The following is a 27,288-nucleotide window of genomic DNA, read 5'->3' on the forward strand; positions in this document are numbered from 1 at the left end:
CAGGGTAGGTAGCCGGTCAGAAGGCCTCGAAAAATGGAAATGTGTAAGGATATTGGTAGCTGAAGAACACCTTTCTTCTAGTCACGGCTGCATGCTAACGCCAGAGTGTGTGAGACAGAAAATATTCAATCTGTGCGTATACTATCCGTGTACTAAGCTTCCAAATAAATGTTAGAACGGATTAGAACGAGAGGAGCGAAGAGTGGTTTACGACGGTTTTTTTTATCCTCGGTCTCTCCAGCAGGAACCGAAGTGTGTGCGAAAGAACGAGAGAAGCTGAGAGCACGCCGCTTCGCCAATTACGGTTGTGTAGGTGTGTCGTGATAACAAAGCAGAAGAGATCATGATAATGAGCACAGGAGAAAGTGTGATCAGTAGCGTTCGGACAGCGGTTCATTTAAGTTATGAGAAAAAACTTCTCGGTAATGCGGGCAATACCGCGTGCTCTTCCTTTGTACATTTTGCAAGAGATGTGTTCTTTGGTGCCAAAAAGGGATTTCCTTTCTCGATGATTCCATACAACGAATGATTAGTGGATCAAATCGTGTGTGATTTGATATTAAAAAGTGAACAAATTTTTCGCGCGTTACAAATGGCTGCCAGCGTTAGCTCCGTTTGTGTGTCAGTGTATGCCTCCATGACACTTGTTCATCTCGAGCGAGCGTGGTGATTTCAATACACCGTAAAGCGTAAACTGTATACGTGAAAAAAGAATGAATCGCTCATTTTATGTTAAATTCATGTTAATCACAAGAAAAGATTATACAAAAAGCGGTAAAGTTAGATAAATGGTGAAGCAATGTGAAAGCTAATGACGCTATGGTGTAGTGAGGTAGTGCGCGTGCCGCCTTATTAATTCTTTTGACAGTCCATAAATCATCAATACAGATTCGGATCTAACGGTATCCTGTTTGATGGTGCTAAAGGGATAACACGATCTTGTTCTTACCTGCGCAGCCGGTTGTACGTTCTCGCGTTCTTACACCAATGTTCTCCGAAGCTATCACTGTGGTCAGCGCAGTTTGCTGTACGTGCTAACGCTAGAGAATTCGTGTGCGTGTGTGTGGGACTAAGAAATTTAAAATCAGTGCGTGTGCGATGTGCGGAAGCTAGCAAATTATTCGCATTTGCTTTGTGTAGTGCATTTTGCCAAAGAGTTTTGTCATAAACTAGGCCGTAAAATTTGGATGCTGTGGAGGCGGCTCTCTTCCGTTGTGAACAAAAAAAAGTGCAAGTGTTTATTTATTAGTAAGTGCTTATTAGCAAGTGTTGGTTGTTTTTTTTGGCGCCAAAAAGTGATGCCCTTTACTCAATGGGCTTATTGCTGATTGTGTGAGTTTGTGTATTAAAAAATGTGGCCATTGTAGGCGAGTGTAGTGATTAAAGTGTGTATGTGCTTTTGTGTAGGGAAAAAAATAAATGTAAGTGTTGGTTGTTTTTTGGTGAAAAATAAGTGAGGTGCTATTCTAGATGAGCTTAATGCTTATTGCGTGTCATCATTTATTGAAAAGTGTGGCCATAGTAGGCGAGTGTAGTGTTTAAAATGTGCCAAAGCGCATATGTTAGTGTGTGTTAGTAAAAAATAATGCCAATATTTAAAAACGCAAAATGGGTGCGATGAAGCAGTATTGTACAACGAAATAAATTCGTTTTTATGGAAGTAAAGTGTCCTACGCATCGTTCATCGTTTTCCTGGGTAAGTAAATCACATTTAATCAGAAATATTTTTTAATATTGTTACTAGAAGCTGTTAAGATTATTTTTTGTATCTTTATATATTACACTGCCTACAATTCTTTTTTTACTAAATAATATCATTTAAAGGTTCACTGACCGTATCATCTTTTATATGTTAACACTAAGATACATTTCCGAATAATCGCGTTATATTTCTAATCCAAGAAAATATTTTGTATTCCCTAACCATATTATCGAAAATTATTTTCAGCATTTTCTCGTACACTTACTTGATTCCGTCTTCGTGTTCTCGAACATCCATTTGTTTCCTAATTTTTATTTGCTTTTCCATTTGCTTTTGCTTTCTTTGGAAATATTTTGCAGATCATCTGCAGACCATTTTATAGCTCTTATCTTACCCCTTACCTTACTTTATTTTATTTCATCTTACCCTTTTCTAGTATTTATTTCCTGTTGCTAATTCTTCACCTAATTTTGAGCAGTGCAGGATCGGATTTCCATCATTCTCTTCTGTTGCTAATCGTGTTGTAAATCGAAAGTAAATTGACCGTGTATTGTACTCTTAGATTGCCCGTTGCGTTATTTTCTAGAATGCTTACGCCTGTTGGTATGCAATGTGCATTTCCACAGCTTAAGGAGACTTAAACCCATGGAAAGAGACGAATTAAACTTTTCCTCTTCTATCGGTCGAGTTCCTGTGTGTTATCTTAATGTGATATTTATAGGGAATAGCAATAAAAAACTTTTATCACGATTTTTGAAAATATTCAAATAAGGAATTGCTGTTAAAAGGATGATTCTGAATCGAACAATAGTTTGATAGTTAACCCGCAAATGCAAGTGTCACACATGCATGTGTCATTTGCAGCGAATAATCGAAATCTGGGTTACAAATGAAGCAATTGTAAGCATGTAAAAGGAGCAATTGTTTAACCATTCGTTACCCTGCACAGTTCGTTTTATCCAAGTCACCTAAACTGTACAACTTGGGTTAAACTTGGTGTTGAGAAATATGGGAAAAGCGAAAAAAGAAAATCCCCCCTGTACCACATCGATGTCGAACAAAACATGCATACGATAAACGCCGTCCGAAGACTGCAACGAGGGGGTAAACGACGGTAAGCGACGAACCCTATCAGTTTAATATACGCGATTGGTTCGCATTATGACACAGATTATATTGTTGTACCGCTTATGTAAGGATCAGGCCGACAAGTCTGAGCTATTTTACGCCTTTCCAACGGTCGTCTTCGTGTCGATCGATGTGCTTGTAGTTTTGTTTGGATTTAGTCAAAGTTGGGAACCGATACATTGCTTCTTTTTTTCAACATACCCACCTCACCCAGTCCTCACATCCCTCCTGCTCGTGCTGACAGATTAGACAAAAAATAGAAAGAAAAATGTTCAAATGAAACCACTAGCGAGGGGGATTGGTTAAGATTAAGCGGGTTGTTGGTTTAATTGAATTTTTTTTCGATTAACCTGCCCTAGTCTACGTGCGCCACGGACCGTGCGCATCAGCATCAGCGCTTGTGTTTTTGTGTGTGTGCGTGGTGCTTACTACACGCAAAAAAGGTGGTCTGAACCATCGCGAAGCATTATGCAATAGTTGCCACACACTATTAGCACGGCGCATAACCGCACGAGCATGATGCATCGGGACTGGTAAAGACCCATGGCACACGGTGATAATGGGCTGTACAAATAGCGAGTGCGAACAAATCCCATCAAATCGCTATCGGTACGTACGCGTGTTGTAGGCGAGGAATTTTGCTCGAATTTCGTGCGTGACATTGAACTTCTTCGATTTGGGTCACACACGCCCCCCCGTTTGGGGTGTTGCTGGGTTGCGTAACAGGGAGAAGCAGCAACAGCCTGGTGAAACGCAGTAGGTTAGTGGTGCACGTCACGTAACTTCACGACGACTGCCCCTCGGAATATTTAGCCAGTTGACGACTGTGATTGAACTGTGGGACTGTGGGAAATTCCATCGGAATGACCTCTTCGGCAGGGTTGCATGACCCCAGCTAGCTGAATTACAATGTTATGCTCAAGACTATTTTATCACGTAGATTTTTTTCTTATCAAGACTTATTTCGGGGAGACGCTCCGGATGAGCTTTGATCCCAGTCCTGCCATGTGGGCCGCTGCCATTTATCACATACACCACCGGCACCGGCCTCAACAATGTTATGCTTAGTTATGATTAGTGAAAACACAAATAAATTGCTTCCCTTAACTTTCGATACTTGCGAGATGGTTAGAAATCGAGATGAGAATTCTCACTCTTTTCAGGGAGTTGAATCAGAGTGGAAAGAGTGGTTATAAGGATTTGAAACTTTTACTCACTCTTTTGAGAGTCATAACAATATTACTCAAAACTAATCTTTTAATTACTCCTTGGCTCCTTGCTTTTACTGACTCACTCTCTCTCTCTGCCGACTAATTACTCACTCCTCGGGGTTTTTACTCACTCACTCTCTGTGCCGTCTAATGGCTCACTCTTTTGCGGTTTAACTCACGCAATAAGAGTGAGTAAGTGTTTCGATACACTTTTTGGGTTTAAATCACTCAATAGGAGTCGCCAAGGAGTGAGTCATTAGTCGGCAGAGAGAGAGTGAGTGAGTAAACCGTAAATGAGTAAGTAAAAGAGTCATAAAAATTTCTTATGCTGAGTTGAAACCATGAACTCCTATTCACGATTAAATTCACTCACTCACTCTTCTCACTCACATCTTTAGTTAGAAATAGCAACAACAAAAAAAACACCAACACTTTGCAAAGTGCAAAAATGGCAATCGGTTTCGAATAATAGCTTTTAAAAATTGTATTTTATTCAACACACAGTGTAAAAAATCGTTTCAACATGCTAATGCTTTTGCTTTGGTTTTTTTTGAAAGAAAATATAAACATGACAGAATAGAAAACATTCATTTAAATAAAGTATCTCTCTCTTTCGCTTATTTGCTTCTTGTGTCACTCGTCTCTCTTGCTAGTCGTTTATAGAATTCAACAAAGATCATAGATAAATTGATAAAGAAAGTATTTGTTTTTTTCTCTCGTTTGGTTTGCTACTCCATCGCTGATTCGCTAGCTTTTTCTTTTTTCTTTTAATCTGGCACGGCCCAATTCCTACCTGCCCGATGAGGGACAACATTCGCACCAATGTTGTCGCCCTTCGGACATGGCAACTGAATATGTGGCGTCCACATTGCGTACGTTTCCATCTTCTAGCTAGAGTAGCAGTACAAATGTTCCAACGCAGCCAGGCAGCAGATAGATCCTGCGGTTGCCCTGTCGTATTGCTGCGTGTCGTTGTCGGGGTCGTACCGACGCATTAGTCGAGTGTTGGATTTTGCTCTAATAATTTACATTTATACGATTATGGTAGGCCACCAGACAACCTGCTAACAGTGACCACCACCGGGGATAGTGGATATAGGTGACACTGTTTCGGGTTGTGCGTGTGCCTCTTCATCTACTTTCGCTGCTTTTGCATATTTCGGGCGATAGTACCTTTGTCCTCCGTTCTGGCATTGATTCTACCGATAGATTTACTGATGTTGCTGGCTTGCTCTTTTTTTATCACAGTTCCATGAAGATTCTTACAGTTTTTTCTTCCGGGCCCTTTTTTCTTTGGATTGCTTATTGTTTCGGGCCTGGGACACAGAAGGGGAAGCATAGGACGTTCGTTTATAGACATCTTCGGTTTGAGCAACATTTACACATACACATAGCGTTTAACTCGAACGATCCCACCAGAAGCATGGAACAAAATTGCTAGCTTAGTGATTGTATCTCATTTCACCAAAAATTTGACGTCTAGGTTTAGAAGCAATATACATCTACGTCAGCGTCTTGCACGCGGAAGCTGACGATTGGTTTTTGGGGTGCGAGTAAATCGCTCTACTTGAACAGATTCTTAGCGTTGACCCACAGCTTGAAGAAATATTCGCTTCTCCTCAGCAGCTTATGGCGGGCGTAACTGTTGATGTCCGCCGTCATGTTGTGTTCCCGCAGCCAGGATGAGGTGTTGGTGCCGGTAGGCTCCGAGAAGTCTCTCGTCGTTTCATCGTGCACATCGTCCGGAGCTGTAACCGATCGTCGAGGGAGGATATTGTGAAAAGGAACAGTTGATAACCTCACGATTGCTACTTACCAGCGCCAAGCTGCACCGTGTACGGTTCTTCCGATTCCAGTGGGTCACTGATACCGACCTCATTCCTTGCCATGATGCGAATAAGATAGTCTTCACTTTCCTGCAGATCCTTGATGTTGAACGACTGACAGTCAGCCGCAACGCGACCCACCTCCATCCACATCGTCTTCTTCGCGTTCCGGATGGCGATGTTGTAGCCCTCGATCGGTGCACCACCGTCCGACTCTGGAATGCCCCACTCGACGATGTTAATGTTGGGTCCCAGGTACCGCACCTCTAGCGGACCAGTTGGTGGAGACGGAACAGCTACAGTTTATTTTGTGGAGGGAAAAAAAGAAAGACAATTCGTGAGCAATAACCTCGCCCAGGGGAGTCATTTTAGGACAGAGTGGACAGAGATATAGAGAAGATGAGATAGCACATAGAACATAGAGAAGGTGAAGGGTAATAGAGTGTGGGTTCGGTAGTTATCTTACTGGCATGTGTCTTCAGCACAACACTCTCCGACACCGTCGGTGCACTAAGTCCGACCGCATTCTCGGCAAATATCCTGAACAACAGTTCGGTCTTTTCCTTCATGTTGTCCACACAGTACGACAGACAGTTGGACTCGAGCGTCTTGATCTTGGTCCACTGCTGTGCGGTTGTCAGGCGCTTCTCGATGATGTAGCCGGTCACGTCCGAGCCTCCGTTCGTTTCCGGTTGCTGCCATTCGAGCTTCACGCTCTTGCTGGTCACGTTCGTGATGCGCAGATTTCGTGGTGCAGATGGTGGAGCTGTTTGGTGGAGTTGGTGTTGTTGATGGCGCACGACATACATGAGTTACAGGTGTGGGACGATTTGGATTGATTTGGAAAGTGTTCAGAATATAGTTAGAAACATAATAGTTTCATTTGAGGTTAGGGTAAGTTTTATTTTGAGTTGTTTTAGTTGCAGCTTGTAGTTGTTGAGTGTTAAGGTTTAGTTGTTTGGAATTCTGGTTTAGAGTAGACTAGAGAGGTGGTCAGTGAGTTTAGTCTTTGGGTAGAATGTTCTACGAGATGATAGTTGTTTAAGTTTTGATGACAAATAACATAATTCTAGTGATCGATATTCTAATTTCCAATAGGACAAAGAACAGGACGATTGTTACAACAGGACAAGGGCACTAAAGAAGCATTAAGACAGAATTCGCCAAAGCTTGCGATATTCGATTGCCCACCTACTGATCGATACTTACTAATTTCCTTTCCGGCTACGATGGATTCTACCGTCTGGAGTGGCTCACTCGATCCAACCTTATTCTTGGCGGTGATCTTAAAGTCGTACGCCTTGTTCATGGCGAGATTCTCGATCAGCAGTGACGTTTCCGAGGCGCTGGACGTTCCAGCCACCTTCCACACCTTCTTCTTCGCCTCCTTTACCTCCACGACGTACTCCGTGATCTTGCTGCCACCGTTCGACTCGGACGGTTGCCACATGAGCGTAAACGAGCTGCTCGTCATGCCGGACGTTTCAATAGGACCGCGCGGCGGCGATGGCGGCTCAACCGTCTGCTGGATCTTTACCGTAGCACTTTCCAGCGGTTCCGAACATCCGACCGGGTTCTGGGCAATCACACGGAAATGGTATTGCGTGCTATCGATCAGCTTCTGGATGCAGTATGACTTGATGTTACGCTGCACGTCCGCCACCTTGATCCAGGCGTTCTTGTTAGCGTCGTCACACTTTTCGATGGTGAATTGTGAAATCTCTAGACCACCATCATCGGATGGAGGCTTCCACTCGATAACGACTGCCTCGGGGCTGAGTTCACGCACCACAATAGGTCCTTCCGGTTTGCTCGGTTTGTCGATCACCTTCAGCGTTAGCTCGACCGTAGCCGATCCGGCGGAATTGCGTGCCTCCACCGTATACTTGCCCGTGTGTGTCCGATCGAGCGAAGAGATTACAATCGTCGATGATTGACCGACGGTAACAATTGTGTGTTCTGCCGTGGATGTAAGCTGCTCATCCTCCCGGTGCCAGATCAGCTCCGGAGCTGGATAGCCAGTAAATTCGGCAATCACCTTCCATTCGTCGCCCACACGCAGCTTCTGCACAATCTGCTTCTTCTCCACCGTCAGCGTTGGCTTTTCTTCGATCACCACCTGACAGTTGCTGTCGACGCTGCCCACCTCGTTTGTCGCACGGCACGTGTACTTGGCGCCACTATCGACAGTGGTGGATTTGATCTGATATTTAGCCGAACCGTTCTCGTACGATACGACATCTTGCTTGAGCGGTTGTCCATTACGGAACCAGGCGACATCCGGTACGGGTACTCCAGTCACGATACAGCTCAGTGTGACCGTCTGTCCGAGTCCGACGTGTACATCCTTCAGGTGTTCGCTTACCGTCGGCGCTTCCTTCTGAATCGGTGCCACAATCTTGTAGTAGGGCGAATTCGGCGATGCCGGACCCTTGCCCACCTCGTTGACGGCTGTGGCACGGAATGTGTACTCGGAATTCTTCGTCAGTTTTGTCACGGTCGTAGTCGTTTCGGTGATGCTTGTAATTTCCGTCCACCTGGAAGATGCGGAAACGAAAAGGGAATTTAGGTTGAACAAATATTACCAATATTGCCCAATAATTGTACTTACTTCTGCTGGTTCTTCTCCTGGTATTCAAGCACGTATTGTGAGATAGGGCTGTTGCCATCGTCGCTCGGTGCCTTCCAGAACAGTGTGATAGAGTCATCCGTTATGAGAGTTGCTTCCGGTGCTTCTGGTGCTCCCGGTTGTTCTGGAAATGTACCGTAATCAATTAGTGAACTACTCTCTGCATCAGTTTTTACTGGCAAAACTTACTTTTAATTACGAGCGTAAATGAAGCGCTCGCATCACCACACTCGTTGGTGAGTTTCAAAGTGAACTCTCCAGCATCGACTTCAGCTGCACGCTTGATGGTCAAGCTGGCGGTCTCTTCTGTGACAGTCGAGACGAACTTAGCCGACGGAATGATGACTCGCTTGTTGACGCGCCACTCTGCTTCGGGCTTTGGCGTGGCGTTAAACTTAACGCTGAATGTCACGTCTTCATCCTTGCGGATAGTGAACGCACGGGGACCATCCTCGAAGATTGTGGGTGCCACCTTGATGATTTCGACCTTCAGTTTCGAAGCCGTTTTCGCATTCGACACGGCACACGTGTACTCATCCTCATCATCCTCGACAGTGTTTTTCACGATCAGTTTGCGAATGCACTTCTCGACAATCAGCTCGTACTTGCTGGAGGCAGTAATGACTTTGCTGTTGCGATACCACACGACATCGGCTGACTCGGAGAGTTCCACCGTGAATACGGCATCGTTGTCTCGCGTAGTCAGAGTTACCTCTGGCAGGCGTCGCACAAAATCGACAACCGGTTTCTCGACCGTCAACCGAGCCTTGGCCCGCTGTTCACCAACCACGCACGTGTACTCGCCAGCATCCGCATCGACCGTCTTGTTAATTTTAAGCGTTTGACGCTTACCGTCGATCGTCAGCTGCACGTGTCCATTGAACGACAGTTCATCTTCGTTGCGATACCAACGAACCAGAGCATCTCCCTTGGTAAGCTCTAGCTCAAAGATGGCATCTTCACCTCGTGCCACGGTTACATCGCGTGGTGCACTGATGATCTCTGGTGGAAGCTCAATAATGGACACTTCCGCCGAACATTCCTGATCGGCAAGTGCACAGGTGTACTCGCCTTCGTCATGGACAGACGTGTTACGCACAAATAGGACGCGCGATTTACCCTTCTTGGTGAACTCGTACTTGCCAGTGGTTTCAACCAGCTTGCGACCCTCCTTGTACCAGGTAACGTCTGCAGTCTCGGAGGTAATCTCAACCTCCAAAACGGCGTGTTCCTTCTCCTTCGTTTCGACATCTTCGAGCTTACGTAGAAACTCAGGCTTAGCCTCGATGACTGTCAGATTGCTCTCGGTCTGCTGATCCTTGACCGTGCATCGGTACACACCCGTATCGTTGATGGTCGGGTTTTTGATGTTTAGCTTGTGCACTTTACCCTCCTGCACAATCATACGATGATCCATACCGCTAAGCTCCTTGCCGTTGTGGTACCACTTGGTGGAGACGGTATGCGAAGTCTCGCACTCCAGTGTGACGGCCTTGCTTTCCTCCACCGTGATCGTTTTCTTGAGCTTCTTCGTGAAGGTAACCTTGTCTACCTCCACTGTGACTCGTGCACCATGCGATGCCTTGCCTATCGTATTGGAAGCAATACACTTATAGTTACCCGAGTCCTGTTCGGAGTCTGCGTTGTTGATCTGCAGCTCTATGCTTTCGCCGTCGTACGCCTGCTTCACACGTTTGGAAGGCAGCAATGTGTTGTTGTTGCGCAACCAAAGAATTTCCGGAACCGGATTACCCGTCACTCGTGCCGGAAGCTTAATGGTACCTCCTTGCGGTACACTCTGCTCTTCGAAACGCTCTAAGAATAGTGGCGCCTGCGGGTTACCGACGTTCGATTCGTCCACCGTAAGGAAGGCACTTGTTTCGACACTTCCTGCAGGATTCTTCGCCCGAACCGTGTACTCGCCTGCATTGTCATGTGTCGGTGCTACTAGCGTCACAGTGTAAATGTTACGATCAGCTTGCGTAGGTACGTCCAGAGCAACGCCATTCTTGAACCACTGTACTTCCGGTGCAGGATTACCGACAATCTGCGTTGACAGCATTACCGTTTCACCCTGGCGGATCGTCATGCTTTTGAGTGGTTCCAAAATCTGGGGCGGTTCCTGTACACCGGTCTTCACCTTCACCATAATGTCGAGAGACGACTCACCTTCGCGGTTACGAGCGACTACCTGATACGAACCTTCCTGTACCTTGTCGATACCCTTGATGTGAACCACCGTGCAGTACATGTGCATATCCGACTCCACCACAACCTGCACATTGTCCTTGCTTTCAATCTCCACACCGTTGTAGTACCAGAGAATGTCCGGTTCCGGTACTGCGACAAGACGACACTCTAGCAGCACATCAGATCCAGCATCAACGTACTGTGCCTTCGGTTTGCGTGAGAAGGTTGGCGGAATGCCTTCTAGAATGTCTGCCAACGAGGACTCACGAGACATGCTTTTGCGTGACAGTGTTGCAACGTCGGAACCATGGTCCGAGCTGAATGAGTCGACAACCAGCTCGGTCGCACTGGAGGCAAAACCGGCATTGTTCTTCGCGACACACGTAAAAGTGCCTGCATCCTCCGGGAATACTTCGCGAATGATCAGTGTAGCCACGTTATCATCGTCGTAGTATATCTGGAAGTCTTGCGACGGTTTTATGACAGCCGTCTGACGGAACCAGGTAATCGAGGGTCTCGGGAATCCTTCGACCTTGCACTCAAACTGCACGGTATAGCCGTCCTGTGTAGTGATTGGTTGCAGCTTCTCAATAATTTTCGGAGCGAGCGGTTTTTCACCGGGGCCTGGCTTTTCGAACACCGGAAGCTTGTCGATCTTCTCGTTCAATGTCTTCTGTACGTACTGCGGATAGGTGACCGCATCCATCAGGTATTCCCGGCGGACGAAACCGCGCTCCTCACACCAGGAACGTTTCACGTACCACCATTCGGAGTTGCTGTGTTCTATTAAATCGATCGTACAAGATACCAAGGAAATGAAAAGGAAACCGTTACCAGAGTTACCAAAGCAATCAACCAAGAAAAGTTACCAATACCTATATGCTATTGTACTCACCGATGACATAGACTTTCTCTCCTTCCACGATGTGTAGTGCTTCTTCATTTTCGGCTTCTACCGCTTGAATGCAGTACATATCGTTGGCATCTTCTGCAATGGACAGACCAAAAAGGAAATTTGTAAAAAATCCAGCAACTCCAACAAACCACCCAACTCACCTTCTCGAACAATTTTCAGCGATGCCGTTTCTAATTCAGATTAATTATCCAGTGAAGAACGGGTAGAGCGGGAAATAAAAATTATATGTATCAGTTGACGAAATAGACATATTTTACGTATGGAAATGTATATCATAGAAGTAAAACTGTCAGTATCAATGCAAGAAAACCTTGATTTTAGTGTACAAGTGAAGTAGGAATGGTAGTAGTAATAAAAGTAGCAGTATTGTGAGATAGTGAGCAATCGTTGCAGTCGTTTCTAGTCTACCAGGAACGCTGGGAGAGAAAATCAATCCAAAACCAATCACCACACGACAGGATTCACTCCGAAGGGATAGAAAAGAGTATAGTGGAAGAAACAGATATATGGTAGGTGATGTCTAAAGGAAGAAGAGAAGAGTAGCACAGGAGCAATAGTAGTAGATGAAACGAGCGTAATATACAATGTTTTTTTTTGCCTGGAAGGTGGTAGCAGTGCAGATGCTATGTGCGGTTTTGCTTAAGAGTGTTTCACTGTTTTATTTTTACAAAACTTTGTGTAGCTGAAGCTGAAAAGAGTAGAAGTAGAGTTAGGCAGGCTAGAGAGACCTGTAGTGCTGACCACCGTGCTGCAATGTGGCAGCACGTTTGAATAAAGAATGTTTTGCGATGGGAAACAAATCGTCCAGGGAATGGAATGTTCTTTTTGCCGATATTTATATATAAAGCTTGTGGAAATCAGCATAGTAATATGAGTTTGGTAGCGATAGAGAAAGTAATAATTTCGCCTTAAAACCATTCGCTAGCAAGGTAGGAAAATATATAGTTGAGCAAATAGAAAAAAAGATAGATAGAGAAACAGAGAGCGAGAAGGAGAAAGTGTCAAACATAATGAAGTAATAGGAATTGATAAAAACCTTCAGAGTATGTTGGTAGGACTTTCTTGGGCTGTTTCAGTGTGAATGATTCTTCTTCGTGTGTGGTGGTGGTGAACTGTGATCTGTTGCGTTGAGTCAGATCGAATGAGATTTCTTCCTCGTGATGCATGATCAAATTCTCAAGCTTTTCGCGCCGTCTGCGCAGCTCGATCACGACATTTTCGGTGTCTTCGTCCTGGTAGTGATACTCTTCCTCCATGTCCTGCTCGCTATCATCGTAAATTACCTCATACACGACCTCGTCATCTTCATCCACCTGCTTGATGATCGTGATGTGCGCCTCGCCGGTTTCCTCACCGTAACTGTACGGTGCCGGCAGCTTCACGCGGCCGGACATGGAGATTTCTTCGCGCGCGTACGAATCAAGCTGTATCTTGAACTCCTGCTCAATGTCCTCAATGTGTTTGGTGCGCTTCGGACGGAATGTCACATTTTCTGGCTCAATGTCTTTGAACACTGGACGCGGTTGGCGTACCTTTTTGATTTTCTTGATGCGCACCTCCTCCTCGTCCAGCACCTCGCGACGGAAGGCGGGCTTAGGACGCGGGCGCTGCTTGCGCACCACAACGTGCTCGGTGATCTCTTCCTCTGCCGGTACTTCCTCCTCCTTGGTAATCGTGATCGATGCCTCCACGTCTTCGGTCTGCTGCGGTATAGAGGGCTTTCGTGCCACCTTAAACGTAGCTTCAGCCTCCTCCGGTTCCGCAATGGACGGTTTCTTTCGGGGCAGGGACAGTTTTGTCTCTACCTCATCCTCTTCCTCGACCGAAGGTTTTGCCTTGGGCTTGCGTTTGACCATCGTCACCTCGTCGATCGTTTCCTTTGCTGGTTTCACAATGTCTAGATCGATCTTTTCGTACTTTTCCAGTTCCGTTTTCGGTACCTCCATCTCGAGGAGCTTCTTGGTAATCTCATCAACATCATCATCCTTCTTTTTCTTCGGAACAACCTTCTTCTTTGGTTTTTCCGGTTTCTTCTCCTCCACCTTGGCCGGTTCCGGCTGCGCTGGCTCGGGTGCGGTGGGTTGTTCCGCTTCACGCACAATCTTGAGAGAAGCTTCTGCTTCATCGGTGGTATATGGTGCTGGTTTTGGTTTCACTTTAATCGATTCGTCCACATCTTCCACCTCTTCTGCTTGGGGAACGGCTGGCTTCAACAAAATCACTTCTTCCGTTGCCGTTTCCTCAACAACAGGAGCGGGCGGTTTGGGTTTCTTCAGTGATACTGTTGCTTCCTGTACCGTCTCTTCTGCAATCGGTTGTTTCTTGGGTTTGATCTTAAACTCTACCTCAGTTTCCTCCACCGTTTCCACCTTCGGTTTGCTCTTCTTTCGAGGCAATTTCAACTGTGCGCTGTCTTCGGGTTCGACCATCGACTCAACCGCTTGTTGCGGTTGTGGTTGGTCTTCAATCTTCACCTTCTCGCGCTTGCGTAGATCCACATCGACGCGTTCGTACTGTTCGAGGTCGGTTTTCTCAATTTCCAGATTCAACAACCGCTGTAGCTCTGCGTCATCGTCGATGCTCGCCTTCTTTTTCTTCACGACAACCACCTTCTTTTTAGGTTTTTCGGCCGGTTTCTTTTCTACCGTTTCTGGCTGAGGTTCAACCGGTTTGAGTGAAACTTTTCTCAGTGGCGTCACCGGTTGCGGTTCTTCCACAATGGGTTGTATTGGTACTGACTCCACCACCGTTGGGAGTTCCTCTGACGGTGCCTCAATGACAGCGTCTGTTATGATCGGCTGTACGTCATGTACCTCTTCCACCAAAGGTTGAACGGGCACGATTTCTTCTTCTGGGGCTTCCGTTTCTAGCGGTTCTTCAACCACAGGCTCCACCGTTTCTAGATCTTCCACAGGCTGTGGTTCGTCTTCTTCGACCTCTTCAATGGTCGGTTGTTCGACAACCTCTGGTTGTTCCACTTCAACCTTAATGATTCGCTCAACACTTACCGTTTCTTCCGATTTCTGTGGTGACGGCTTCAAAATAATTTGTTCCTCCACTTCCTGGGGGGCTTCGGGTAAACGTGGTTTCTTTGTGATCTTAAACTCAGCCTCGACTGGTTCCGGTTCTACTGGCTTCTTAACGGTCTTCTTGGGCTTTAGTGTCACCTCTACCGGCTCTGGTTCTTCAAGCTCAGCCACCTGAGCTTTACGAGGTTCTTCAACCGTTTCAACGGTCTTTTCTGGCTTCTTAATGTCTACATCGATTTTCTCATACTTTTCAAGCTCGGTCTTTTCGATTTCCATATTTAGCAGACGCTGCAACTGTTCATCATCCTCAATAGAAGCCTTCTTGGGTTTCTTTACAACTTTCTTCTTGACCACTGGTTTCTTCTCTTCAATTCTTTCAGGCTCTACTGGCAATTCTACCGCTTTTTCCTCCACAGGAATGGGCTTTGGTACATCTGTCTTAACAGTAACCGCCGGTTCCTGCACAGCAGTAACAACCTCCTCTGGTACTTGTTTCTGTACCGGTTCGGTTGGCTTGTTAACCTCAACCGGTGCAATAGCACTCACTTCCTCCGGTACAAGTACTTCTTCGACAATTTGTGCCTTTTCAACGACTGGAGCCACGACCGGCTTTTCAACGACCGGTTTTTCCTCTATCGGCGCTACAGTCGGCTGTGAAACAAGGACCGGTGCTTCTTTCGGTTTGGGCTCTAGGTCAATCTTTTCATACGTCTCCAGCTCTGTCTTTTCGATCTCCAAGTTCAACAAACGCTCCAGCTCGGCATCTTCTTCCGGTTTCTTCTTTGGTTTTTTCACAACCTTCTTTTTGACAACCTTTTCTTTTTGCTCCTGCACTTCCACTGGAATCTCTTCTTTACTCTCCGGTGCGGGTTCTTGTACAGTTTCGATAGGTTTCTCTTCTGGTACCTGAGGTACAGGAAGAACCTCTGTCTGTTCCACTGCAGGTTGTGGCAGTACCATCTCTTTTGGCTGCTCCACTTGTACCTCCTTGGGTTTCTCTATTTCTTCGAGAGGTTTTGGTACGACTTCTTCGACTACAGGAGCGGATACCTCAACTGGCACTGGTGCTTCTTGTACTTGCACTGGTTCTTCAGGTTGCGGCTGTTCTTCGACAGGTGCCTTTGGTTTTTTGACGACCTTCTTAATAACCTTTTTCTTGGTTGTTTCTGTATCTGCATCATCGGGCAAATCTTTCGGAACTGGCAATGCCATGTCGCGATCACCTTCACGCTCTTTAGGCTCTGTGTCGGGAGTTGGTTTTGTAAATGGTTTCAGCTTAATTTCTTCCTTTTCATCCTCCGGTTTAGAAGGTACCGGTTTACGGAACTTGAATTCTTCTTCTGGTTCCGGCTCCGGTTTCTTGCCCTTACCCAGCACAATCTTGTGCTCAGGTTCTTCCGGAGTTTCCGGTACCTTAGGTTCTTTGGGAACTTTCGGTTTTTCTGGCTCCTGCACCGGTGATTCTTCCGGTTGTGGTTCCACCTTTACGTACGGCTCTAGAGGCGTTTCATAGTCTGGAATATCGGTTGGTGTAAACTTCGGCTTCTCAACAGTTCGTTTTTTAGTGTCCAAATCTTCTTCTTTCGGTTTTTCTTGAACTTGTTTCTTCGGTTTTACTTCTTCCTCAGTTTCCTCTTTGGGCTTGCTTGGTGTTTTCTTTAGCTTTACCTCTTCGTGGTGATCTTCGTCCTTTTTCAACTTACCCTTACCCATTTGCAAGGTACGCTCTTCCGGTTCATCCTTTGGCGCTTCCTTAGGTTGCCGTTGGTATTGTGACTTTTCTTCGTCCTTCGGCACTTCTTCTTTTGGTTCCTTTTCGTACTTTTCAATGTCCAGCGTTTCCACTTCGGGCTTTTCCTTCTTAATAACTTTCACCTTCTTTATTACCTTCTTCGTACGCTCCACTTCGTCCTCTTCGGTGCGCGACAACGTACCTACGCCCGGTCGGGTGTCTAGCTGCACGATCTCAGGCTGCTGTCCCTGCACGGAGAACTCCACATGTTCGATACGGCTCTTGAGCAGTACCTTTGGTATAGCGACTTCCTCCACTTCCCGCTTCTCTGGTACAACGGTTTTGCGCAGTTTAACTGTTTGTGGTTCTTGTGTGTCAGTGATTTCTGGTTTAATCGGTTTCTGTTCCTTACGTTCGATTTTAATAGGCTCTAGCTTAACAATCTCACCCTTTTCCGGTTTAACCTTCGGCTTGCCGTCCACATCAATCTTCTCGTACTGCTCCAGCTCTGTTTTCTCTACCTCCAGATTCAGCAAGCGCTGTAGTTCCTCGTCATCATCGATGGACTTTTTGGTTTTCTTTGCCACTTTCGTTACCTTCTTAACCACCTTCTTCGGGGCTTCGGCCGGGGCAGTTTCAATGGTGGCTGCAGGTTGAAGCTGCGCTTCCTCCGTTGGCTCGGCGCGCTGTTCTTCCACAGGGACAAGCTTTTCCGTCTCCAGTTGGGGTTCCTGCACTGCTGAGGTCTCTTCCACGGGTTGCTCCAGAAGTGATTCGGATGGGGCTGCTGCAATTGTCGGTTTGCTCTGTACGGAAGGTACTTCGGTCGCACCCACCGTTACATCAACTGGTGTCAGGTGTTCCTCATTCAATGTCAGCGATGCGACGGTATCGGCTTCCTCGACGGATACATCAAACTGATCATCCATGGGGGCAGCTTCCAGTAGCGGCTTGCCTTGCACCGTAGGAATTTCGGTTGCATGTTCGGATACATCGTTTGGTGCTACCTGGACGGTATCCAGCTCCAATGAAGGCACGTTACCCGTTTCTTCAACCTGTTGTTCAAGAACTTCTTCGATTGGAGCTGCTTCAAGAATAGGTTTACTCACGATTGGTGTTTCCGTTACGACTGACGGAATTTCGGATGCAGCCGCTTGCTCATGTTGCGGAAGATCTGCGGCTACAACGTCCGTCTGTTCCACTGTTTCGTCCAGTACCTGTTCGTAGGGGGCTGCTGTAACCTGAGGCTTTAGTGATACCTCGGGCTTCTCCAGGACTGCTTCCGGTACGTCGATCGGTTGTACAACATCCCCCAAGGTTTCGGTTTCAACAAACTCGTTCGTTTCGAACGTGTCCTCCTGCAAATCAACAGTGTCTGCACCTACGGTTGTTTAGAAGAATGATAGCAATTAGTTTGTGATAAAGCATCTAGTTCACGAATATGTACACAAATAAAAACAAAAAAAATACCATAAACGAACGTTTAGGTAGCTGTTTCAAACATCTTAATGATGGTTTCCTTTGTCTTATTTTTAATTCTTGCAAATCGTTAGGAACAATTGTAAACTTGAATTACACAAACGGTTATTAAGATTAGACCATATCCCGTATCGATCAACTGCTAGGCGCAGAGTCTTCTGTAATATAGTTGCATACTTACTGATCGGCCGCCTGTCTTCAGTGTGTGTGGTATCGAGTGTTTGTTCGGTAGCTTCGTGTCCAATGGCTGGTTCGAGTGGAGCTAATGATTCTGTAGGTATTGCTTGTAATGGGGTGACTTGGTGTTGTTTCTTTGCTTTGGTTTTAACCTTTGTCTTCTGCGGTACAACAGGCGATGAAATTTCCGATTCAGCTGTTTGAAGTACAGGTTCTTCCACTGGTTGTTCCTTGACACGCTTGGTTGGCTCAAAATCTGTCTTCTCGTAAACCTCGAGTTCGGTTTTCGAAATTTCCTGATTGAGCAATCGCTCAATGTCAGCATCCAGCGTGTCCGGTTTAATTATTTTCTTGATACGAACTTTACGTTTGGCACTTTCCGGTTGCGTTGTACTGTCTTCTGGGGTCACTTGTGTCACTGTTACTGTTGCTTCGGGAATATCGTCACCTTTCTGTACGGTGACTATCTCAATGAGCTCTTCCTTGTCATCTTTCTTCTTTTTGATAATGCGCTTTTTGACTGTTTGCTGTTCAACTGCACCAGTTGATGTTATCACTTGCGTCACTTTGACCTCTTCGGGAAGCTGTTCTATTACGAAGTCAACCTGTGGCTGTGGTGTCAGATCCAATTCTTCCGGTTTTTGGAACTCATCATCCGTGATTGTTTTAGGTACGACAGCATGGACGATATCGGGAACATCTTCCGCGACATCAGACACCGGTTGTGGCATTGTTTCCTCAACTGGCTCCTCTGTACGTTCCTGACTGTCTGATTTTTGTTTTGGTTTAGTTTTCTTAATAATTTTCTTCACTTTCTGTTGCGAAGTAAGATCAACATCTGGCTCTTCTGGTTTGTCAGTGGTAGCTGGTAGCGCCATTTCTCTATCAGCTTCTTTAACAGGTTGTTCCTCTTTGGAAGTAGGTTTAGTGAATGGTTTCAACTTGATATCTGTTGGTTCTTCGTCCTCTTTTTTCCCAGCTGGAATTCTGAATTTAACATCGTCTTCTGGAGCGTCAGGTTTAGGCTTACCCTTGCCCATAACCAAAGGTTTTAGTTCGTCTTCCTTGTCATCCGGGGTTTTCGGACGCCTCTTTGGTTTGAGCTTTTTCTTTGTCTCTTCCTCCGGTTCGTCAGGCGTTGGTTCAGGAGCTTTATATTCTTCCATTTCTGTGCTATAGTCAGGTATATCAATCGGTTTATACTCCGGCTTTTCAACATGGCGCTGTTTGTCATCGCTTTCGAGTTCAGTTGGTTTTTGCTTCGGCTTAGAAACAGATTTTTGATCTTCCGGTTCATCCTCTTTCGGTTTCTTTGGTGTTTTCTTTAGTTTAACTTGCTCTAGTTCAGCATCTTCCTTTGGAAGTTTACCTTTACCAAGCTTCAGCGTTTTCTCCTCCGTTTTATCATCAGTCGTTTCTTTAGGTTTTCGTTGATATTTATGTGCCTCTTGATCAAATTCTTCCTTTTCTGGCTTTTCGTCTTCGTAATCCATGGTTTCTGGTGTTTCTAATTCTAGCCTCTTGCTTTTGCTAGTTCTTATTTTCTTCACCTTCTTAAGCTTATCAGGTGATTCTTCTTCTTCTATTCTCGACATTAGACCTATGGCTTTGACTGGTGTCAGATCTGTAATGACTGGTTTCATCGCTTCTGGTGGATACTGAACATCGACAATACGACTCTTGAGCAAAACCTTGGGTACAACAACTTCCTCAATTTCCTTGCGATCTGGTACCTTGACTTTTCGAAGCCTTACCATTTGGGGTTGCTCCTCTGGCTCAGAAATTTGCATCTTTTGAGCTTTTTGTTCTTTGCGTTCAATTTTTTGAGGCACTAATACAGGTTTAGGTTTCTCTGGTTTGGGTTTATCTTCAAGTTCAATTTTTTCATACTGCTCAAGTTGTGTCTTTTCGACCTCTAAGTTCAACAAACGTTGAAGCTGTTCGTCTTCTTCTGGATGTTGCTCTTTTTTAGGTTTTTTCTTCGCTTTCTTTTCCGTCTTCTTGAGTTCGATTTGTGTCTCTGGAACTGGTTTCGTTTGTTGTTCTTGTAATTTCTTAAGCGATTTTTCTTCGTATGTTAAGAATGATTGATCAAACTGTTCTAGGCAGGCTTCTTGTGGTTGTGGCTCAACTACTGAGATCTCCCGAACGATATCGGTTTCGGTAAGCTCATCATTGTACATTTCTACTGATTGTGGAACACTTGGGGCTAAGGAAGATTCTTCAGTTGATAAATGTGTAGTAGGTAAAGGTTCCTCTTTGCGCGGAGATTTTTTACTTATTTTCTTTTTAGTGATCGTTTCAATCGGCGACGTTTGTTGTTGATTTAAGGTGCCTTCCATGAATGTAATTTCCTCCGGAACTACGGTTGCTTCCATAGGTTCAATCGTGAGTGGCACAAGATCTTCTGCGCTTTGAACAGTTGATGTCGGCTTCTTTTTCTTAACTTTTTTTTTCAGTTCTTCCGTTTCCTTCGGCTGCGTGATCGAAGATTTTCGAACAGTTTCAAGTTTTGGTGACTCTATCATTTCCAAAATAGCTATTGCTGCTTCAGGTCTTTCCAAGGTTTCTTCAATCAACGATTTATGACGCTTTTTTAGTTCCACCTCCACTCGTTCATAACGTTCCAGTTCAGTCTTCTTTACTTCGAGATTGAGTAACCTCTCAATGATATCATCAACCTCGTCCGTAGTTTTGATGGTTTTAACTTTTTTCTTTTTCAACTTTCGGGGCTCCTTCTGTTTGACAGACGGTTCTGTATCTATTTGCTCAATAGTAATTGGTGATTCAGGTCGAACCTCTGATTCAATGATAGTGATTGTTGTTTCGGGCTGATGGCCTTCTTCTTCAACCGTAACCACTTCTACAAGTTCTTGTTTGTCTCCAGTGGTCTTCTTCACAGTGCGTTTTTTTGTGGTTTGTTTCTTTACTTCGCCACTAAGTGTAACCACCTCATTAACCATTATTTCTTCTGGTAACTCTTCAACAATAGGGAATTGCTCCAGTGGCATTTCATAAGGCAATTCTTCAGCTTGCTCGAATGTTTCCTCAGGCTGATTAATCGGTTCAGCCTGTTCCGAAACGTGAGGCTCTGGATGTTCATCGATAGCTGCTACAGATACTGTTTGGATATCTTCTTGTGGCTTCTTGGATTTCACAGATTTCGTTTTCGTAATTTTCTTTACAATGCTCTGTACAGGAACATCGGAAATCTCTGCGAGTTGTGGAAGATCTTCAACAATGACTTCCTGAGTTTGCTTAGTGCTGCTTTTGATTTCAACATCGACTTTTTCGTATCTCTCCAGCTCAGTTTTCTTCACCTCCAAATTGAGGAGCTTTTGAATAATATCATCGGTATCATCTCCTTTCTTTTTGATGATCTTAACCTTCTTTTTCTTCGGTTTGACATCTTCAATCATAGGAATCTCGTCGGATGTAGCTGTCACAGTCTCAGGTGCTGTATCCTCTTCGGTCATTGTGACCGTGGTCTCAGGCACCTGGTTGTCCTCTTGCACTGTCACAATCTTCACCTCCTCGACCTTGCCAGTCGTCTTCTTCTTGATGATCTTGGTTTTGGTGACTTGCTTCTTGGGCTTTCCTTCCTTGGTGATAATTTCAACGACCTCAACATGTTCTGGAAGCTCCTCGATAGTTGGTTGTTCCAAGGGAGCCTGTGCGAGGATCAAGTCGTCAACCTCTTCCTGAGGAGCTTCTTCGCTAACGGCCTCACCTTGCTTGAGCTTTTTAACCTTTTTCTTGACAATCTTGGTACTCTTCGTTTTGAGTGTAGCTTCCATCGGCTCGGGATACTCATCCACAACTGCTTCGAGGGGCTTAAGTTCTTCTTCGAAAGGCTCTGTAACCTCGTAAGGTACGTCATGCTCGCTGATCGTGACGGTTGTTTCAGGCTGCTTGCCATCTTCTTGTATGGTAACTTCCTCAGTAACCTCTTCCTTGGGTCCGACTCGTTTCTTGATGATCTTCTTCTTGACGACCTTCTTCTTGATTACGCCTGAGTCAGATCTGACTTCTTCGACGACTTCAGGATGTTCCTCGATCGTTGTTTCCTCCACAGGACGCATGCGCTTCTGCAGATCAACGTCGATTTTCTCGTACTGTTCCAGTTCAGTTTTATGTACTTCGAGATTAAGGAGTCGCTCAATGATATCATCAGAATCGTCGGTGGTCTTGATGGTCTTTACCTTCTTCTTCTTGGGCTTAGGTTTGTCATCCACTGGCTTGGAATCGGGAGCTTCCTCTTCGGTGACAGTGATGGTAGTTTCTGGAGCCATGTCGTCTTGCTGAACAGTGACTACTTCAATGTGTTCCTCCTTCTGGCCGACGCGTTTCTTGATGGTTTTCTTTTTGGTGATCTGTTTTCGTGCTTCTCCCGTCATAGTGATTACTTCTTGAACGGATACCTGCTCAGGAAGCTCGGAAAGAATAATAGCTTGCTCATGAACCGGTATGAGCTGAGCTGATAGGGGGAGTTCGTCGTCGTCTTCAGCAACAACAGATTCAGTGACCCCTTGAATAACAGTAACTTTGGACTTTTTGGATTTTGCCTTTTTGGAGACTACGGTACATATTTCAGCCGTATGTTCTGTTTCTTCCGGAATCAGTTGAGCTTGCTCTATTGTTACAGAATCGAATTGTTCGTCTGCTTGTGTTTGTGTTTGTTTCTTCTTGGGTTTATGTTTTGTGGCGACTTCCTGTACGATTTGAGGTGTTTCTTCGAGTTGTGTGGTGTGGAGTGATGGTGCAGATTCTGTGAGATAAGTATATACATTAGTTTGAGAAGAAAAGGGTTGCTGTACAGTTTCAATTGAATGTTGTGATGTAAAATATGGAGTGTGTAGAAATATACGATGTGGTTTGAAGTAAATGGGCTATGCAAAGGATATTGATCCATACATAAGTAAATAATTTAACCTAAGCGTCGTTTCCGTAGGATAATTTTACCTTCAATTTCCTCAATCAGAACTTCTGACGGCATATGAGATATAGTTCGAGTATCGCCATCATCGAATGTTTCTTCGATTACTGCGCCATGTTCCTTAATGATTTTAATGTTTCGGGACTTTATGAATGTCTGGCTGTTGTCTGTACATGTTTCAAATGTGGTGATGTATTCAGGAGATGTGTGTTCGTGAGTATCAGCATCTAGAATAATAGGTAAATTGTTGTAAGATGTGTAATGGCGTAAATAAAGTAAAACATGATGCAAAGCAAAGCGCATTTATTCTCTTACCCTGAGTTTGTGGTAGAATACATGATTGTGAATGTGTGTCTTGTGTGTCAAGCTGTGAAGTGGTTGTGTGTGTCTGCTTCTTTGGTTTGCCTTTTTGTGTTGGTTTGATTTCTTTCGGATGCTCACTAGTAGCTGACAAAGGCTCCTCAATCTCTTCGATAAAAGGCTGAAGGTACGTTTCAGTTTCAGATTCCAATTCGACTAAACGGAGAAGTTCTTGGACTATATCATTTGTATCATTGCCTTTCTTTTTGATGGTCTTAACCTTCTTTTTCTTCGGTTTGACGACTTCAATCATAGGAATCTCGTCGGATGTAGCTGTCACAGTCTCAGGCGCTGTATCCTCTTCGGTCAATGTGACCGTGGTCTCAGGCACCTGGTTGTCCTCTTGCACTGTCACAATCTTCACCTCCTCGACCTTGCCAGTCGTCTTCTTCTTGATGATCTTGGTTTTGGTGACTTGCTTCTTGGGCTTTCCTTCCTTGGTGATGATTTCAACGACCTCAACATGTTCTGGAAGCTCCTCGATAGTTGTTTGTTCCAAGGGCGCCTGTGCGAGGATCAAGTCGTCAACCTCTTCCTGAGGAGCTACTTCGCTAACGGCCTCACCTTGCTTGACCTTTTTAACCTTTTTCTTGACAATCTTGGTACTCTTCGTTTTGAGTGTAGCTTCCATCGGCTCGGGATACTCATCCACAACAGCTTCGAGGGGCTTAAGTTCTTCTTCGAAAGGCTCTGTAACCTCGTAAGGTACGTCATGCTCGCTGATCGTGACGGTTGTTTCAGGCTGCTTGCCATCTTCTTGTATGGTAACTTCCTCAGTAACCTCTTCCTTGGGTCCGACTCGTTTCTTGATGATCTTCTTCTTGACGACCTTCTTCTTGATTACGCCTGAGTCAGATCTGACTTCTTCGACGACTTCAGGATGTTCTTCGATCGTTGTTTCCTCCACAGGACGCATGCGCTTCTGCAGATCAACGTCGATTTTCTCGTACTGTTCCAGTTCAGTTTTATGTACTTCGAGATTAAGGAGTCGCTCAATGATATCATCAGAATCGTCGGTGGTCTTGATGGTCTTTACCTTCTTCTTCTTGGGCTTAGGTTTGTCATCCACTGGCTTGGAATCGGGAGCTTCCTTTTCGGTGACAGTGATGGTAGTTTCTGGAGCCATGTCGTCTTGCTGAACAGTGACTACTTCAATGTGTTCCTCCTTCTGGCCGACGCGTTTCTTGATGGTTTTCTTTTTGGTGATCTGCTGTTTAGATTGACCAGTTTTGGTGATGACTTCAGTCACCTTGACCTCTTCTGGAAGCTCTTCGATTTCTAGAGCTTCCACCGCAGATTGAAGCATGATGGGTATAGTGGGAGCATCCTCATCGAGTTGTTGGTATTGTTCCGGTTCAGTGCTTGTGACTTCCAAACTGAGTAGCTTCTGGACAATATGGTCAGTATCTGTTCCCTTCTTTTTGATGATCTTAACCTTCTTTTTCTTCGGTTTGACGTCTTCAATCATAGGAATCTCGTCGGATGTAGCTGTCACAGTCTCAGGCGCTGTATCCTCTTCGGTCATTGTGACCGTGGTCTCAGGCACCTGGTTGTCCTCTTGCACTGTCACAATCTTCACCTCCTCGACCTTGCCAGTCGTCTTCTTCTTGATAATCTTGGTTTTGGTGACTTGCTTCTTGGGCTTTCCTTCCTTGGTGATGATCTCAACGACCTCAACATGTTCTGGAAGCTCCTCGATAGTTGGTTGTTCCAAGGGAGCCTGTGCGAGGATCAAGTCGTCAACCTCTTCCTGAGGAGCTACTTCGCTAACGGCCTCACCTTGCTTGAGCTTTTTAACCTTTTTCTTGACAATCTTGGTACTCTTCGTTTTGAGTGTAGCTTCCATCGGCTCGGGATACTCATCCACAACAGCTTCGAGGGGCTTAAGTTCTTCTTCGAAAGGCTCTGTAACCTCGTAAGGTACCTCATGCTCGCTGATCGTGACGGTTGTTTCAGGCTGCTTGCCATCTTCTTGTATGGTAACTTCCTCAGTAACCTCTTCCTTGGGTCCGACTCGTTTCTTGATGATCTTCTTCTTGACGACCTTCTTCTTGATTACGCCTGAGTCAGATCTGACTTCTTCGACGACTTCAGGATGTTCCTCGATCGTTGTTTCCTCCACAGGACGCATGCGCTTCTGCAGATCAACGTCGATTTTCTCGTACTGTTCCAGTTCAGTTTTATGTACTTCGAGATTAAGGAGTCGCTCAATGATATCATCAGAATCGTCGGTGGTCTTGATGGTCTTTACCTTCTTCTTCTTGGGCTTAGGTTTGTCATCCACTGGCTTGGAATCGGGAGCTTCCTCTTCGGTGACAGTGATGGTAGTTTCTGGAGCCATGTCGTCTTGCTGAACAGTGACTACTTCAATGTGTTCCTCCTTCTGGCCGACGCGTTTCTTGATGGTTTTCTTTTTGGTGATCTGCTGTTTAGATTGACCAGTTTTGGTGATGACTTCAGTCACCTTGACCTCTTCTGGAAGCTCTTCGATTTCTAGAGCTTCCACCGCAGATTGAAGCATGATGGGTATAGTGGGAGCATCCTCATCGAGTTGTTGGTATTGTTCCGGTTCAGTGCTTGTGACTTCCAAACTGAGTAGCTTCTGGACAATATGGTCAGTATCTGTTCCCTTCTTTTTGATGATCTTAACCTTCTTTTTCTTCGGTTTGACGTCTTCAATCATAGGAATCTCGTCGGATGTAGCTGTCACAGTCTCAGGCGCTGTATCCTCTTCGGTCATTGTGACCGTGGTCTCAGGCACCTGGTTGTCCTCTTGCACTGTCACAATCTTCACCTCCTCGACCTTGCCAGTCGTCTTCTTCTTGATAATCTTGGTTTTGGTGACTTGCTTCTTGGGCTTTCCTTCCTTGGTGATGATCTCAACGACCTCAACATGTTCTGGAAGCTCCTCGATAGTTGGTTGTTCCAAGGGAGCCTGTGCGAGGATCAAGTCGTCAACCTCTTCCTGAGGAGCTTCTTCGCTAACGGCCTCACCTTGCTTGAGCTTTTTAACCTTTTTCTTGACAATCTTGGTACTCTTCGTTTTGAGTGTAGCTTCCATCGGCTCGGGATACTCATCCACAACAGCTTCGAGGGGCTTAAGTTCTTCTTCGAAAGGCTCTGTAACCTCGTAAGGTACCTCATGCTCGCTGATCGTGACGGTTGTTTCAGGCTGCTTGTCATCTTCTTGTATGGTAACTTCCTCAGTAACCTCTTCCTTGGGTCCGACTCGTTTCTTGATGATCTTCTTCTTGACGACCTTCTTCTTGATTACGCCTGAGTCAGATCTGACTTCTTCGACGACTTCAGGATGTTCCTCGATCGTTGTTTCCTCCACAGGACGCATGCGCTTCTGCAGATCAACGTCGATTTTCTCGTACTGTTCCAGTTCAGTTTTATGTAATTCGAGATTAAGGAGTCGCTCAATGATATCATCAGAATCGTCGGTGGTCTTGATGGTCTTTACCTTCTTCTTCTTGGGCTTAGGTTTATCATCCACTGGCTTGGAATCGGGAGCTTCCTCTTCGGTGACAGTGATGGTAGTTTCTGGAGCCATGTCGTCTTGCTGAACAGTGACTACTTCAATGTGTTCCTCCTTCTGGCCGACGCGTTTCTTGATGGTTTTCTTTTTGGTGATCTGCTGTTTAGATTGACCAGTTCTAGTGATGACTTCAGTCACCTTGACCTCTTCTGGAAGCTCTTCGATTTCTAGAGCTTCCACCGCAGATTGAAGCATGATGGGTATAGTGGGAGCATCCTCATCGAGTTGTTGGTATTGTTCCGGTTCAGTGCTTGTGACTTCCAAATTGAGTAGCTTCTGGACAATATGGTCAGTATCTGTTCCCTTCTTTTTGATGATCTTAACCTTCTTTTTCTTCGGTTTGACGACTTCAATCATAGGAATCTCGTCGGATGTGGCTGTCACAGTCTCAGGCGCGGTATCCTCTTCGGTCAATATGACCGTGGTCTCAGG

The 27,288-nt window shown here is 45.4% G+C and overlaps 1 protein-coding gene across 42 annotated transcripts in view; it reads right to left on the minus strand.

The window, feature by feature from the left end:
- Positions 1 to 4,500: 4,500 nt before the first annotated feature.
- LOC125771121 (titin-like) overlaps positions 4,501 to 27,288 on the minus strand; it is a 33,277-nt gene continuing 10,489 nt past the window's right edge. For 15 of the 42 annotated variants that reach the window (XM_049441410.1, XM_049441445.1, XM_049441422.1 and 12 more), the window contains 13 exons: positions 25,966 to 26,076; positions 23,271 to 23,535; positions 22,982 to 23,182; positions 18,024 to 22,787; positions 12,639 to 17,744; positions 11,743 to 11,772; positions 11,582 to 11,674; positions 8,686 to 11,469; positions 8,479 to 8,620; positions 7,077 to 8,404; positions 6,334 to 6,633; positions 5,858 to 6,163; positions 4,501 to 5,789 (listed from right to left, as the gene is read on the minus strand). In XM_049441410.1, the coding sequence (XP_049297367.1) occupies positions 5,605 to 5,789; positions 5,858 to 6,163; positions 6,334 to 6,633; positions 7,077 to 8,404; positions 8,479 to 8,620; positions 8,686 to 11,469; positions 11,582 to 11,674; positions 11,743 to 11,772; positions 12,639 to 17,744; positions 18,024 to 22,787; positions 22,982 to 23,182; positions 23,271 to 23,535; positions 25,966 to 26,076 (15,615 nt within the window). In that variant the 3' untranslated portion in view covers positions 4,501 to 5,604. Of the gene's footprint in view, positions 5,790 to 5,857; positions 6,164 to 6,333; positions 6,634 to 7,076; positions 8,405 to 8,478; positions 8,621 to 8,685; positions 11,470 to 11,581; positions 11,675 to 11,742; positions 11,773 to 12,638; positions 17,745 to 18,023; positions 22,788 to 22,981; positions 23,183 to 23,270; positions 23,773 to 24,750; positions 25,060 to 25,965; positions 27,181 to 27,288 lie in introns of all 42 variants that reach the window. The other 27 variants (XM_049441406.1, XM_049441421.1, XM_049441409.1 and 24 more) reach the window with 10 other exon arrangements.

This window comes from Anopheles funestus, chromosome 3RL (genome assembly GCF_943734845.2).
Source record: "Anopheles funestus chromosome 3RL, idAnoFuneDA-416_04, whole genome shotgun sequence".
Lineage (NCBI taxonomy): Eukaryota > Metazoa > Arthropoda > Insecta > Diptera > Culicidae > Anopheles > Anopheles funestus.